At 41.2% G+C, this 17,286-nt stretch overlaps 1 protein-coding gene across 1 annotated transcript in view; it reads right to left on the bottom strand.

Moving 5' to 3' along the window:
- Positions 1-613: 613 nt before the first annotated feature.
- The window catches only part of lsm14ab (LSM14A mRNA processing body assembly factor b), a 101,237-nt gene continuing 84,564 nt past the window's right edge, over positions 614-17,286 (bottom strand). The window contains exons 7-10 of the mRNA XM_078210528.1: positions 16,946-17,116; positions 12,411-12,588; positions 11,372-11,618; positions 614-8,336 (exon numbers count right to left, since the gene is read on the bottom strand). Of these exons, the coding sequence (XP_078066654.1) occupies positions 8,313-8,336; positions 11,372-11,618; positions 12,411-12,588; positions 16,946-17,116 (620 nt within the window). The 3' untranslated portion in view covers positions 614-8,312. The remainder of the gene's footprint in view (positions 8,337-11,371; positions 11,619-12,410; positions 12,589-16,945; positions 17,117-17,286) is intronic.

Raw genomic sequence — 17,286 nt, 5'->3', positions numbered from 1 at the left:
CCTCCCTAACAGTACTGTTGGTGTTATCTACACCACATGTACTGCAGCAGTTCACCCACCACCTTCTCAAGGGCAATTAAGATTGGGCAACAAATGCTGGTCCAGCCAGCGATACCCACATCATAAATTGAGTCTGACATTTGAATCCAAGGAATACCAAAATCATTCCTTAAGAAATTGATGATCCAACAATTGGAAAACTTCAAACAACTGAGAAATTGCTCCAGAAAAACAGGTTTAAGGTAATTGGGAGCAAAACTAAGGGGGAGGGGGGAAATAAGAGAAATCTTGTTGCAAGTTATGGTCTGGAATGTACTGCCTGAAAAGCTTCCTGGATGCCGATCCCATCATCACTTTCAAAAGGGAACTGGATCAATCACTTGCTAAGGAAACACTTGCAGGGCAATAGGAAAAGCGCGAATGGGACATGTGGCACAGCAACAATGGGTCACATGGTCTTCTTTCTGTGCCACATGATTCCAGTGGAGAAGAAGAACATGAAATGAGAAACATGATCACATTAACTTCATCACAAGGTAAGCATTCACTTTCCAATTTGGTATTCTGGATACGGAATTCTACCATAAAATTCACACATTCAACTTCTTGTGCATTTCCTTTTTATTATTAAGATGTTTGAAATACATACATAGACACAGTTACAATTCATCAAGAAAGCTCATTAGAATGTGTTATGCTTTCAGGTCAAAGTCAGTTCATTAACTTGCATTTCTTTAAAAAAAAAGTTGAAAAATTTCTTGATTTCTTTCTACCATACCCAGTTTTGGGGGCGGGAAACAAGGGAAATAAGATGGGACAAGCTTCAAAAGCAAGTACACAAAAATCTGCAACCTTGCTACCAAACCACAGCATTGTGACCTCTGCTGTGGAAGAACAGTACATGAAGCCTATTATTGCAATGTGATCATGCCTTAGATTTGAACTTGTACATAATTTGTTTTTAAATTAGTTCTAAAGTGGTAGGTCTTGGTATGCAGATCCAATACCTGTTCCAGTACAGTTCCAGGTGCAGCTAGAAGCCCCATGTGATGATATGAAATCCACTGGGTTAACAGTTTATAAACTCTCAATTTCAAACATATTTTCTATCTCCTTCAATGGAGCACCCATACCCAACAGGAGTACCAGCCATGGAAGAGTGAAGGACCAGTAAATGAGAATGTGCCCATCAATTCTCTTTCCTCCCAAAAGATATTTAGGCAAACTTTAACCAATGCAGGTCAACAGGGAGTAAGCTTACAACACTATTATGGTGATATTGTAAAATCCAGACCACAGATAGTATTATTTTCCATTAATAGTACTAAAATGCTTCTTAATCCAACATTTCAAAACCCAACAAGCTTGAGTAGATAATAACAGAAAATGCTAGAAAAACTTAGCATGTCTGGCAGCATCTGTAGAGAGAAACAGAGTTAATGTGGAGTCCAATGCGACTCTTCACAGAACCTTGTATTTATGTCCTTTTCTTTAAAAAAACCCACTTTTTAAAAAACCAATTTCGACACAACTCAACTTTCAATTCGAACTTCCTTGGGTTTATTTACCTGATCCTAACTGCAAGTCAACAATTATGAAAAGAGGCCTTTGCACACAGATTCCAACATACCCATTGTGGGAAAAGATCAACATGTTTTTCCATCGTGAGAAAAGGCTTGTGGGGAACCATTCCAGGAAAAAAGAGCAGCAGAAAAATTAGACAATTAATGGGTGTAACTATCTTCACATTTTCCATTCCCGTATTCAATGCTATTCTGTCATTGCTGCAGTGACAGTCACCATGGATACACTTTGTAGCACAGAATTTTTACTTTGACCCGGCACTTCAGCATTTTAACCCATCAAGTGATAAATTGGAAAGTGCACACATTTGAGTGGAGGTTCTGCACCTGAACAGTACTCAATATTTCCCCCTTCAATGCAAACACAATGCTTCCATTTTATTCAAAGTTAATACAATGAAACTAGATTTAAGTGCAATAAAATTTAGATTTAAAAAACTATTAAATAGGGTAAGCTCAGTGAGTGACCATCTTCCTGCATTTTCAAACAAGCAGGTCCTCCATGGTAAAACAGTGGTCCTGTTTTGCATCACAGGCAACCACTTGTCTCTCTCCGCGTCCCCCCACCCCCTCCAATCCCTTTGCACATTATATAATTATCGCGACAGTGCTGGAACCATTATATTCCAGCAGACATTTGATTCATCAGTCTACCTCTGCTGAGCAGTCTTTAATCCTTTTAGTAGTGATCATCCAGTTCCCCCTTTTAAAAGTTAGTGGATTGAGGATTCATCCAGTTGCATTAAGAGCATGTTTTACATGGTCTGCTACTCAATGTGGGAGGAGGAGTGGGTGATTTCAAGATCACTTTTGCCTTGAGCCAAGAGTGTTAATGACGTATCCCATTGGAATACACTTGCCAATGACCATGAAATGCAATACTTAACAATAATGTCAGGCACTCAATCTTGAATGACAGATCTGTATTAAGCTACACAAGATTTTTTTAAAAATAAATAAATCAATACTTCTTAGCTTAATTTACAATCCAAATCTGAAAATCTACATTGCCAATCCTACAGATTCCAGCCAGTGTACAAATAATTCAAATGTCTTGCACCATAAAAGCCTTTCAAGAAGTTATCGTCAAAATAGTTTTTAGCCATGAGACAAAGTACCTCAAAAGTAATTGCATTAGGAAAAGGGGCAGGGATATTGTAGCTCATTAGGAATCCAAACAGCAATTGTGAATACTAAAATGTTTCTTAGTAGCTCCTAAAAGTCAAACAAATATCCAAAAATACAGATTTTTACATTCAAATTCTCAGGATCTTTTTGGAATCAATTTCTCAAGCCTATGCTGTCCATTGCAGACAACAACCGAAGTTGAACAAATTGATCCAATTTGGTGAGTTAAAAATTCCCGAAAACGGCAGAAACCTTGTTTTCAGGAATGAATCATCACACGATCCAGAGTTTCAAAGAAATACAGGAATGTGATCTTTCTGTTTGTCATTTGGTTACAAGCATCCAGTTTCTAAACCTCAACAAAAAATACAAAATGTTATTAATTTAATGTCAATATGTCACAATCTAATTGAAGACATGTGTAATGTGCCACATACATCCCCTGATGATGCCCAGTCTGATTCCAGATTAAGTACATTGCAAACCTACTTTATGTTTGCAGCCCAGAAGCTGAACTACGGACAATTATAAGATTAAGGAAATCAAAAATCAAAATGCTTGAAGCAGAGAGCGTCTCTGCCAAAAATAAAATTCAAAAATATCATAACGACAGGTAGTTCAAGATTTGGAAAAAAGGTGGAAACTGATCGAGTAAAAAAAAAAAATCAGGAACACAAGTTTAAAAACTCCTTCAAAAGTCAATGATCACAGCAGAAGTTTGTTTTAACCCTGTGAAAACCCAACTTGTTTTTATACTGAATTTCGCATTTCAAGCACTCCCAAAAGTCATGTGTAGCATATGTCCAATGCTGAGTAAATGCTCCCTCCACACAATCCCAAGTCCTGCATTGGTCACCTATAGTCCAGCATTCTCTTTATCCATTTGCAACGAGGCATTTCAAATTGCTTTAGTGCCACCTATGCAGAGAGATGTAGTGGGAACATGATCTCCAGGAACTTGGTTAAGGTCTCAACTCATTTCCATCTTCACCATTTCTAAGTAGCAGAAACGGTAATCCCATCAGACTGGGGATCTGGTTATGTACCCAGACCTCAGGAGGTGAAACTCACTGCACCACCCAATCCAGTGTCAAATCAGTGGGAGGTATTCAAAAGCGAGATTATACAGACACACTGTAAGCATGTCCCTACAAAGGAAAATGGTAGTACCGCTCAATCTAGAGCCCCCCGTTATACTGAAAAGACACGGTAAAATAAAGTACAAGAAAGCTTATGATGGTCACAAAAAGCTTAATACTGTCGACAGCCTAAAGTACAGAAAATACAGGGGTGAAAGAAATCAAAGAGAGAATAGGACAAAATATTGGCAAGTAAGCTCAAAGAAAATCCAAATATGTTTTACAGAACAAGAGATTAACTAAAAGGGTGGCAGCCTATCAGAGGTGGTAGTTTTTGTGCTGATGCTGAAAATGTGGGCAGGGTTCCTGATGAGTACTTTGTCTTCACCAAGGGGAGGGATGATGCAGACATTCTAGATAAGGAATTTGGAGTATTAGATTCAATAAATACAAGAACAAATACTGGTGCATGGACATCCTTGAAGATGGATAAATCACCACAACTGGATGGATTGTATCCTAAGCTACTAAAGGAAGTCAAACAGGAAATAGCTGATGTTCTGAGACGAGGTATCAGAGGACTGGAATCTGCGAATGTTGTATCATTATTTTAAAAAGTGTGCGAGGAACAGGCCAGAAAATTTGAGGCTGGCCAGTCTGACTTCAGTGATGGGCAAATTATTGGACTCAGATAGGATAAACTGTTAGTCAGAAAGGCACGGATTGGTCAGGAATAGTCAGCATAGTTTTGTTCAGGGAAAATAGTGTCTTACTAACCTGATAGATTTTTTGAGGAAATAACCAGGAACATTGATGAGGGTAGTGCAGTGGATATTGTCTGCATGGATTTTAAGGTATTTGACAAGGTTCCGCATGGCAAACTGGTCAGAAACGTGAGATCTCATGGGATACAGGGGAAAGTGGCAAGTTGGATCCAAAAATCGGTTAAGTGAAAGGAAACAAAGCGTCATAGTTGATGGATGGCTTTGTGAATGGAAAACATTTTCCAATAGCCTTCCACAAGGCTCAGTGTTGGAGCCCTTGCTTTGTTGTGTATATATTGATGATTGGACTTATTATGAGAGATATGATTGGGAAATTTGAAGACAAAAATTAGCCATGTAGTTGATGGTGAAGAGGATAGCTGTCGACTCCAGAATGATATCAATAATGGTTTGATTGAATGGGCGGAAAAATGAAACAGAATTCAATCTGGAGAGGTGTGAGGTAATGCATTTGGGAAGGGCAAACATAGCAAGGGAATACTCAATAAACGGGAGAATATGGAGTGGGGTAGAGGAAGTGAGAGATCTTGGAGTGTGTGTGTATACAGGTCCCTGAAGGTGGCAGGACAGGTGGATAAAGTGGTAAATCAAGCATATGGAATGCTTTTCTTTATTAGATGAGGCATTGAGTACAAAAGCAGGGATGTAATGATGGAACTGTATAAAATGGTTGTTGGGCCACAAGTGGAATTTTGTGTATTTGCCTTGACACCACTTTACAAGGACATAATAACTCTGGAGAGAGTTTCAGAGGAGGTTTACAATAATGTTGCCAGTGCTTGAAAATTGCAGCGAATAGGAAAGGTTGGATAGGCGAGGATTGTTTTCCTGAGAACAGAGCAGGCTGAGCGTTGACCTAATTGAGGTGTACAAAATTCTGAGGGGCCTAGATTAAAGGTGATTGGTAGAAGGATTAGAAGGTACATGCAGAAAAACATTTTCATCCAGAGAGTGGTGAGTGTCTGGAATTTACTGCCTGAATTGGTGGTTGAAGCAGAAACAATTGACTCTTAAAAAAGGTGCCTGGATCTGCACCTGAAGTGCTGCAACCTGCAAAGCTAGAGCAAGTGCTGGAAACTGGGATTAAAATGAGACGCTAGTTTATTTTTTTTTCCCTTTTCTGGCTGGCTGGAACAGACACGATGGACTCAGGAACATCTTTCTGAACTGTAACTTTTCTATGGTTCCTCCCAAAATGTGTTCCCATTGAATCATGACCAGCTTCTCCTAACACAGACCAAACAGCAAACACGGCTTGTATGAGGTTGTACACATCTGGAAAAGTTTTATACATTGGTCCTTTTTTTTGGGGCATGGTTCACACAATAAGAGGGCCAAGTCTTTTGCACCCTCCCACCCCCCAAATCAACTAACCCAACTCCCACCCGACTTCATGAAACAAAAAAAAAAGCCTCTTATTTGAGCACAATATTACTCCACTCATCGGGTCTCCCAGAAGCACTGCAGAAACAATTAGAATTCTCCTTGACCAGAACTACCTTCTTCCAGTTCATCACAGGCAGCTCATTGATCCATTACTCATGCAGATGCTGTGGTGTTTGAAGCTTCATTCCTTCCCCCAGTCAACACTAACTGGCTCAATGGGTAATCAGCTCTCCAGTACCTCAGTCAATGCTAATCATGACCGACTGAACAAGAGTGAAGATAACTACACAACTTGACTTTGAAGACTGGATGCATCACTCAAACCCTGTTGTTCCTTTCTTTATGCTCAGGAGACTGCTGCTGAACCAGCTCCCTCTAGCTGCAGAGGAAATTAAGTACCTCAAGTATTCCCCCAACACCGCTGAACTGCCCAAGCCTTTGGTTAATGTTGCCTGAAAATAAATGGAGTTCCTTGAAACACATCAACAAGCAGCTGAATTTTCTGAACAATAGTTTATTTCTCATTATTGAATAAAAACCTCATGTCGAGTCAGTGAGGGAAACAGAAAATACACTATGTTGTAAATCTCTGGGTCAAATAAACATCAGAGTATTAATATTCAAAGCTAAGGGAGAGGGAAAAAATAAAGTTTATACCTTCATAGCATCTATAGTATTTAGAATAATTTGGAGTACAGCAAGAGACAATTCAAATAACCAGTGTACAAGGTATTGCCACATCTGTTATACATAACCACTAACCTGCTACCTCCGCCTGGATTTGGGTAGCATCTTCTCAAGCACTCAGTAGCATTCACTGGCTGAAGTAACTTGCATCAACTCAAATTTTAAAATTGTAATTGGGTCTCGCTCTTTAAAAAATAGCGACAATGGGAAAAATGCACTCATTGAAGAGCTGGTAGAGTACAATTTGTTGGGTTTTCCTTTTGCAAGTGTATCTACATTGTAGCTCTGATGGGGCATCAGTCACACTTGCTGATCATGGCTGCATTCCACACCATGTACAAAATGCAGTGTAGTCTTAGGTGGGTTATATTTTGACGGGAGTCATCAGTGACTGTAAAGTTCCCCACTCCTTGCAAGTGACAACTTCCCTTAGATACTATTCCAAAGCATTATATTTGTCAAAGAGATCTAAATAAAGGGAGCGTGGCTTCACCGCAAGGTAACCTTGGAGTTAATTTTTCTGTGTTTACCTGGGATTCCATTTGCATCAGTTCATCCCCATCCAATCCCACCCCATCCCCTCAAACTCTAATTCATTCAAATAAATAGATAACAGATAGCTTGGATATCATAAAACACAACAGCAAAGTCCCAAGATACTGAATTACTTCCTCAAACTCACTGACTGACATTTGTTAGCTATTCAATAATATTTAGTGTATAGTTACTTTTGTTATTTGATGAGCATAGCTAAGAACTTGGTGAAAGATGAATAATGACAGTGACAGAGCAAATACATCTCTTGCATCATTAAGCTCAAATTTATGGGTAAGACATTATCAGGGCACCAACTATACACTATATATTACATGTCAATAGTGGAGTTCAAAATCAATTTCACATGGCTATATAAATTCAAAACTTGCTGCTCTTTGGATCCCTTTTTGCTTTGTATATCTCAAGAGCTAAATTTACCCACAATTTAAAAAAGCTACAAATTTAATATTCTTTGTTCGAAATGAAAACTTTTAACAGTTGGGAGACACCAGAAAGTTTTGTAACTCAGCTCCACCCTAGGAAGGAGGTGCATCTCCAAGGTCTTAAGTCATGAAAGATGTTCTCATCACATGTTTTTTTCCTTTAAAAAAAAATTCCAGCCACACGTTAAGTATGTTTTTGTCCTACGCAGATTAAAGCTAAGTCTTATCGTTTGGAAAAAATAAATCTGAATAGCTTTCGATGTAGTTTTCTGTAAAGTATCACAGTCAGGCTGTAATCACAGTAGGTGGCCAGCTGCATACAGTATTCCTTGCAACTGACAGCAATTTTATCAAACATTTTCAGTAATAAGAAATCACTCGTTATCAATGCAAAAATACTGGAAAGCTCCAACATACTAGTCATATCTATACATTTACAAATTTTCCTTCTGCTATTTCAAAGACAAATATTTAATGCTCAACATTTTAAAGACGGACCTTCTGCACAACAAGATATTGCTTGTTCCCCCTTTGAAGTCAAGCACGTAAATACCAGTGCTGGTGACAGATGTACAGCAAATTACTTTCTTCATTTTTTGCTGTTAAAAAATAAGTTTGAAACTAAACAAATTCTCTGGACTGGGTAGATCTAAAGTCCTTTTTCTGCGAAATCCAGCTTGTATACTATGCAGCAACTTTATTGTCCTTCTGTGAAAAGAAAAATTGAAGCATATCAATAAATGTGTTTGGGCTGAAAGCCACCTTCCCTCTGCACAAGTGTTAACTGAGTCCCAGCAAGAAACTTTTTATCGCTGACTAAAATAATGATGCATCATCAAGCACATTATTTTGAAAAACTTATGAAAAAGTCTGGATTTCAGTGGCACTGACTTCAGGACATCCCAATGAATTATTTCTGATAAGTAAAAACAGAAATTCTGGGAACACTCAGTCAGGCAGTATCTGTGGAGGGAGAAACAGAGTTAATGTTTCAGGTTTGCAATCTGTCATCATACCTGGCATATTAACTTTACTTCTCTCCTCGTAGAGGCTACCAGACTGGCTCAGTATTTCTAGTGCTTCTGATTTCCAATATCGGCAGTATTTTGTTTTTGTATTTTGAAGAAGTAGCCACAGTCGCAGTGCAGGGAAACACATCAACCAATTAGTGTACAGCAAGGGGTTACCAAAAGCAATTCAATCACCAGATAACCTGCCCTAGCCACACAAATGAGGGGGAAAATAAATGGTCAGGACACCACAGACAACTCCCCTGCTCCTCTATGCAAAGTGCAACAGGATGTCTTTGCACGCATCGGAGTGTGGACGTCTCATTCAAAAGATTATATCCGACACTGCAGCATTCCTTCAGTACTGCACTGGGAGTCAGACGGGATTACCTGGAGTGGGACTTGAATGCTCAACCTACTGACTCGGGTGGGAGTCAAACTCACTGAGCCACATCCAGTACGTAAAAATAAAACCCAAAAATCTTCAACTAAAATTTAACTGAAAACAAGCAAAATTATGACTTAAGTTGCTGGGAACTAAAAAGAAACCAGGACAAAATTTTAATCAAGGGACTTAAGAACAATGGTGCTTTTCCATAGAATCCCTACAGTGCAGAAGGAGGCCATTCGACCCATCAAGTCTGCACTGACCACAATCCCACCCAGGCCCTATACCCATAACCACATATTTACCCTGCTAATCTCCCTGAAACTAGGGTCAATTTAGCATGGCCAATCAACCTATCCAGCACATCTCTGGACTGTGGGAGGAAACCGGAACACCCAGAGGAAACCTACATAGACACGGGGAGAATGTGCAGACTCCACACAGTGACCCAAGCCCATCGAGTCTGCACCGACCACAATCCCAACCAGGTCCTATCCCCATAACCCCATGCATTTACCCTAGCTAGTCCCCCTGATACTAAGGGGCAATTTAACATGGCCAATCCATCTAACACACACATCTTTGGACTGTGGGAGGAAACCAGAGCACCCGGAGGAAACCCACTCCCTTGTTCAGTAACGAAGGACACGGACTCTCACTGGGGTACAGATCAAAGAGTGATCACCTGTTGTGAATTGGGGTTGTTGTCTTTACAGCTGAGATGCCAAGAGCACATTTGCTGGAGGTATTTTAAATCATGAAGAGTTAAATATAGAAACTGAGAAACTATTATCAATGGTTAAAGGGTCAAGGGCAAATGGGCACAGATATGTGGCAATTAGCAAAAGAGCCAGAGGTGACAAGAGGATTTTATTTTTATGCAACAAGAGGTGGAATTCACGATCTGCTAAGTGGTGCAAACATTCAAAATTGGACAATTACACAAAGGGGGAAAAATTGCAAAGATTGAGAGAAAGAGCAGAGTTGGATACTAAATGGATTGTCCTTCAAAAGAGCCAGTGCAAACTGAATGGGCCAGGTGGCTTCCTTCTGAAGTATGTTTTTCTATGCTTCTCTAAAATGAAGGTATTAAACCCCATTGCAGCAACCCACTGGTATCTCTTAAAATTCAATACAGCTTCTTGACTTTCTTCCACCTTCTTCCGTCAGGAAAAAGATACAAAAGTCTGAGATCATGTACCAACCGACTCAAGAACAGCTTCTTCCCTGCTGTTGTCAGACTTTTGAATGGACCTACCGAACATTAAGCTCATCTTTCTCTAGCTGCGACTGTAACATTACATTCTGCACCCTCTCCTTTCTTTCTCCCGATGTATTCTATGAACGGTATGTTGTCTGTATAGCGTGCAAGAAACAATACTTTTCACTGTATACTAATACATGTGACAATAATAAATCAAAAAGGCCAGAAGGTTCCAGGCGGCAATATTCACGATACTAGCGCAAGCCTCCGATTTCACACACGGAAACGTGGGGCGGTCCTGATGGTTCAGTTTTCATTATTGAAAGCCACAAACTCTTGTTTTGTGTTTGAGCCATTGAGGTCAGGAAGGTTCAATTCCAGGTCTGTGGAGAGTCCGAGGACAGTAGTTGGAACATGGGGAGAATGGAGATGGAAGAAAAATGATCAGGGATTCCAATTGCCATCTAGCAACTCCACCTGCAAGGATATCAGGGCTGGACTTGGCAATGCCCGCTTTCTGAATTGTACCAACATTCACCACTCAGACTCTGAACTGAACTGCAGCTTGGGTGAGTTCATGGTGGGTGTCCATCACTTGCACATCCATAGCTTAAACAATGCGTTAATGCCTTCAGGACAATGCAACAGGGAAATAAACCAACAGTTCTGCAAGTTTGGTTGGACCAGATTCCAAAAATACTAAGTTTAAAACAAAAAGGGCAGTCAGACTTTTATCGAAAGAGAATTGGGACAATTTGTGTAGGACCTTTGCCCGGCAGGTCCACGCCAATTATTATGCTTCAAACAAGCCTCCACTCACCCAACTTCATCTCATTCTATCAACATCTCCCCTTTCTCCCAAATTATTTACCTTCCCTGAAATGCATCAATGCTATTTCCCCTCCTTGTGGAAGAGAGTTCCAACTCTCTGGGTGAAGAGTGTTTCCCTAAATTGACTATTAGATTTATTATTTGTGGGCCTTAGAGAAGAAAAATAGAGGACTCTAAAACTAAGTACAACACCAAGGGCAAAAATTACGAGTTCAGCAAAGTGTGTATCATACCATCACCCCTTCACACAATTCCAGTTTCTTGGAATTGAGCAATGTGACATTAAAAAAATTATAAAGGATAGAGTTACCCTGTATTCAAAGTCTGAGAACTCTCTGCCTCCTCCACGGCCTCCTCTGAGTCCTCCACGAAAACCACCACGGGGAGGCCCAAAGTTCCCTCTCCCTCCACGACCCCGCCCGCCCCGATATCCATAACCACCTCGTCCTCTGTAGCCCCCACGGCCACGCATTGGGCGTAGTGGTATTCCAAACGTTTCTGCATTTATCCGCCTCTCCTCGGCCCAGGTGGGTCTCCGATCCCTGGAAGAGAAATAGCTGACAAGAGAGTTATAGTGCATGCTCATCAAATGTAAACCACCTGCAAAACATTAGTAACAAGAAAAGGCCATTCAGATCCTGGAGTGTATTGTGCCTTTCAGTTAGATCATGCCAGGCCTTCAACTATTTACCTGCCTTGGAACCATATCCCTTGAGACCCTTCACTTATAAACATTTTTCTTCAGTCTTGAAAGCTTCAATTGAGCCCCCAAACATCCCCAACCCTCTGCGTGAAATCAGTTCAATAATTTCACTCCTAAATAGCTTAGCTTTAAGGTCAAGTCACAAGAACCCAAACGACATTGCAGTTTAACAGAGAATGATTGCTTTTTGCTCAAACATAAATTATAATTTTAAAACATTAATTCTCATTAATCGTCACTGATAAGGGCCATTCTTATTGCCTATCCATGGTTGCCCATGAAAAGTTGATGGTGCGTCTGTGCAAAGTATTGCTCCTTAGAAGGCTTTGCATCTCCAACAAAGACGCACAGCTTGCATTGCAAATTAATCCAGGGCACCATCTGTGCTGTTCAGCGGATGGATAATACTAGCAGAACGGTATTAACAATGCCACTGCATACTTTGGGAGCAGGAATGGATTGCGGGTCTCTGGCAAGTCTCTCCAACAAGCGACATTACTCTCAAACGCTTCACACTAACATCATTCACACTGCGTTTGCAATTTATATAAATTTACAGGCAGAAAATAGCATCTTCCAAATAAATTATTTTAGATGCTGTGCTCATACTTGTGTGAAACTAATATTTTTGGCAAAAAATTAATACCTGGTTTCATTGTCACAGGAGATGTTGTCAAAAAAGGATTTGGTTTTGTCATAATAACATTTCGGTCCTGAAGTGTCCTCCTCATCGGCATTTCCTTCACTGTTTTGCGTTTCAATCCCTGAGTCACCTTTATCTTCACCATTTACAGTCTTGTCTGTTTTATCAGGCTGCTTGTCATCTATCAAGAAACAAAAACAGCGCCAATCTTTATTGATAAAGCACAAGCCCAGTTTAAATCATTATACTTTATAAAAATACTGATTTCCAACTCAAGTGATGGAACGAGCATTTCTAAAACACCTTCTACAATCTCAGGATTCCCAAGTGCATTTGTAGAGGTGGCCGAGAGTGGGGCCGTGTGGGACGTGCCTTACTCCCTCTGAGGATTTTCCCTCTCTCTCACCACTGCTTACACTTACTTCCACTCACCCACTGAGTGGGTGCGAGTGAGCGTTCGAATACTGAGTGAGTGAGACACGCACAAACTGAAGCCCATCACCTGGTTATTTTTATTAATTTTTTTTTAACCCCATCAAATCAATGCTCTGACATTGCTTTATTTTTGCTCAGAAACCTTCTTCTCAGTACCTCAACTCTGTTTTGAAATTCAGTTTATTGTTGTGCCAAATGTTATCTTTTATGCAATTTGTTCATTGGTCCCTTGAGTGAGAAAAATAGGATTCTAAATAGTTTGTTATTTTATGTATCAGTAGCCATATTCGAAAGGCCAACTTCCCCAGAACAAATCTCTCAGTCGATAAGTGTGGAAAATAATGGGATCGTGCACTGCACTAAATCACTCACTCCCACAATCAACCCCCAAAGACAACTTGCCCAGCGCTGATCTCTCAGGTGGCTTACACCCAGAATATTCAATGAAGTGAGACTGCTGCCTGCTGAGTCAAAGTTAGAACATTATGGATTTCACTCAGACTGGAGTACAAAATCCAGGCTGAGGGAGGGCTTCTGCACTGTCAGAGGTCCCATCTTTCAGATGAGGCCCTATCTGCCTTTCAGTGACGAGCAAAGTAGTTCTCCCTGATGTCCTGGTCAGTATCAATATCTCAACAAACGAGACACACACACATCCCCCCCACACACACAAACATCTGGTTATTTACTATCAAGGTCACAATTGGCATCCCATAAAACTATGACTAGGGAAACTTCCCCTTCACATCCTTCTTGACCTGCTCACACCATCCTCTTCCAACATCTCCCCACTGTCCTTTAGCTGGGTAAGACTGCACTCACCTGGTTCCATTCTTTTCTATCTTATAAGAACATAAGAAATAGGAGCAGGAGTAGGCCATCTAGCCCCTCGAGCCTGCCCCGCCATTCAATAAGATCATGGCTGATCTGAAGTGGATCAGTTCCACTTACCCACCTGATCCCAAAACCCCTAATTCCCTTACCGATCAGGAATCCATCTATCCGTGATTTAAACATATTCAACGAGGTAGCCTCCACCACTTCAGTGGGCGGGGAATTCCAGAGATTCACCACCCTCAGAGAAGAAGTTCCTCCTCAACTCTGTCCTAAACTGACCCCCCTTTATTTTGAGGCTGTGCCCTCTAGTTCTAGCTTCCTTTCTAAGTGGAAAGAATCTCTCCATCTCTACCCTATCCAGCCCCTTCATTATCTTATAGGTCTCTATAAGATCCCCCCTCAGCCTTCTAAATTCCAACGAGTACAAACCCAATCTGCTCAGTCTCTCCTCATAATCAACACCCCTCATCTCTGGTATCAACCTGGTGAACCTTCTCTGCACTCCCTCCAAGGCCAATATATCCTTCCGCAAATAATCTTATAGAGAAGGTAAAGTCGCCACAGTCCCAGATGACCAATGGCTGCTCTCCCCTTTGCGGGGGAGAATTGACTCGTGGTGATTTAACCGGAGGATAAATCAATTGGGCAAGGGGCAAGACTGAGAAGATGGACCTTCATGAATAACCTCAATGTGGGGATTGAACCCACACTGTTGGCATCGTTCTGCATCATTAACCAGCTGTCCAACCAACTGGCCTAAACCAACCGCATCTTATAGTAACTAGAGTATTACTTGCAATAGCTTCTCTTCCTGCTCCCATGCTGTTACCTCTGGTGTCTCCCAAGGGTCTACCAGAGTACCTCCTATTTCTCATCCACATGCTGTCCCTCAGCAACATCATCTGAAAACACGGTATTAATTTTCACGTACACTAACTGGGCTCTACCTCACCATCTCTCCCAACGTTACCAAAATATCAGGCTGCTTATAAGACATCCAGCAATAGATGAGCAGTAATTTCCTCCAATTAAATATTGGGAAGAATGAAGCTATTGCTTGTGGCTCCACCTCCAAACTCCATTCCCTAACTGCCAACTCCATCCCTCTCCCTGGCAACTAGCTGAGATTAAGACAGTATGTTCACAACCTTGATGTGACATTTGAAGGCGTGATGAGCTTCAGGCCTCACACACATGCCATCACTAAGACCGTTGATTCCCACCTTTGTGACTTTTCCCATCTCAACTCAGCTTCATCCACACCTTTGTTACCTCGAAATTTGAATATTCCAACACTCGGTTTGCTGTTCTCCCACATTCTACCCACAGTGAACTGGAAGTCACCCAAAACTTGGCTGCCTTTGTCTTAATTCACAACAAGTCTTGCTCTGTCATCCTATGCTCCCACGCTTGTTGTACTGGGTCTCGATCAAGCAGCATCTTGATTTTAAAAATTTCACCCTTGTTTGCAACTCTCTCCACAGCCTCACCCCTCCCCCTCTCTCCAATCTCCTCCAGCCCCACAAACCTCCAAAATATCTGCTCATATTCTTTACTTTGAGCTTCTGGTGCACCCAATTTTAATTGCTCCACCATTGGTGGCTGTGCCTTCAGCTACCTGGGACCCAACCTCTGGAGTGCTCTCCTGACACCTCTCTGCCATGCTTTTCTTCTTTAAAATACTCCCTAAAACCTAGCTTTTGGAAATAATATCTCATGTGACTCAGTGATTATTCGGCTCCTCTGAAGCACCCTGGATCATTTTAATCCAACAAAATGTGCCATACTGGAATTTGTTGGATCTTGCTGAGTGCAAATTGGTTGGCACATTTCCTATGTTGCAACAATTACAATACTTCAAAAAGTATTTTATTGGTTGCAGCATGCTTGGGCTGTCTGCGAACATGGTAGGTGCCACAGAAATGAAAGTCCTTTTTTCTCTCCGGTTGCTGACTTGTGCATTTTCTGTCCTTTATACATTTCAGTGTCCTCTGGCTGCAATTCTTCTTGTTTGTCCCTTTTCCAAGTTTTCTGTCCTGCTTACATTGCCTTGGGACTGTACAAAGGCATTTTGTTCTAATTAAATAATAGGTTTGAGACAGCAAGTGGTGCAAGGGAAGGAATGAGATGAAATTCACATTCATAACAGTGCTTTATGCGTCAGACATCCTGAAACAATTTACACATGAATTACTAGACCAGTTCTTAGTGTGTGAAATTTTGCTATACAAATAGTTAATGTCTTTTCCATGGTGTGGATTGAAGGAGGGATCAAAGCATCTTTAACATTTACCTGAAATACCACAAAATGGAAGAGTCAGCCTCACATGTGAAGAGCCGCAATGGAACTCTCCTTCAATACTGCTCTGTGTTAACGCACAATACATGCTCAGATCCCGGCATTCGCCTTCAACCTACTATACTTCGATTCTACATCAGCAATGTTGAGCAGACACTGAGGTAAGAAAGTAGAGTTTTGCAATGAAAAATGTTTTGTCAGTTCAGATGCGTGAGTTAGGTTGAATGGCCATGCTACATGTCCCTGGTTCTCAGCGGGATAAATATGTGGGGTTACAGGAATAGGGCCTGGGTGGGATTGTTGTCGGTGCAGGCTCATTGAGCTGAATGGCCTCTTTCAGCACTGGAGGGATTCTATGATTTTGTTCTGCTCTGCAGGTTGGTTTCAGATAAAGCTCGGCACAACATTGTGGGCCGAAGGACCTGTTCTGTGCTGTACTGTTCTATTCTATGTTAGATTATAGGTCCGTACAGCAAAGATCCATCATACCTCTGCCAGTTCTTTGAGAGCTGTCTGATTTGTCTCCTTACCTGCTCTTCCCCAACAGCTTTGTAAACTTTTCACTCGCATTTCTATATTAAGTTTCTAATTTTCCATCAGCCTTTCAAGCAGTACACTCCAAAGTCCTTCCAGGCAAGTCTCACAGGTCCAATTCAAAGGTTAATCACAATTACAGTTTGGTCGTCATTGTTTGATTAGGATAAAGGGATCGTGAGATTAGTACAGAGTAAAACAAAAGTAAAAACAGCAGATGCCGAAGTTTTGAATATTTTGGCCACATGGTCTAGTTTTCCTACCAAGTCCAGACGTGGGAGCCAGAGCAGTAAGAGGTGGCACGATAGGACATTAATGGCAACACATAAATGCAGTAAATGCAAGTGATGCTCCCCTGTCCTCAGCTGCAGAACTTGCTGGACAGAAACTGTAGCCTCAAAGAGCAAGAGCCAGGAAAAGAAAACAACATTACCTTTCAATTTCAGTTTATTCTGGAACTCTCTATCTATCTCCTCTTTGTTAAACTGCGCATTTGCACTCTCAAAGTCGAAGTCTTTCTCGAACTTCATTGGGCCATCTCTTCTTACAGCGAATCTCCCCCTTCCTCGACTCCCACCACGTCCTCGCCTGACAGCCTGGCCCCCTGGTAACCAGGAGAGAGAGAATGTTAGTGCACCAGGAAGCTGGGTCAGAACAGAGAGCAGCAGCAGGACGATCAGCATCACAACCTGGAGCACCCACAATTCATGCATTGAAGACTGCAACAAAGACATGGTCTTCTTCATTCCAGTATCTTAGCTACATGTATTCCAA

This window comes from Mustelus asterias, chromosome 4 (genome assembly GCF_964213995.1).
Source record: "Mustelus asterias chromosome 4, sMusAst1.hap1.1, whole genome shotgun sequence".
In the NCBI taxonomy this organism is placed as follows: domain Eukaryota; kingdom Metazoa; phylum Chordata; class Chondrichthyes; order Carcharhiniformes; family Triakidae; genus Mustelus; species Mustelus asterias.
Note: the sequence above shows the minus strand (reverse complement) of the source record. Positions and strands in the feature narration are given on the sequence as shown.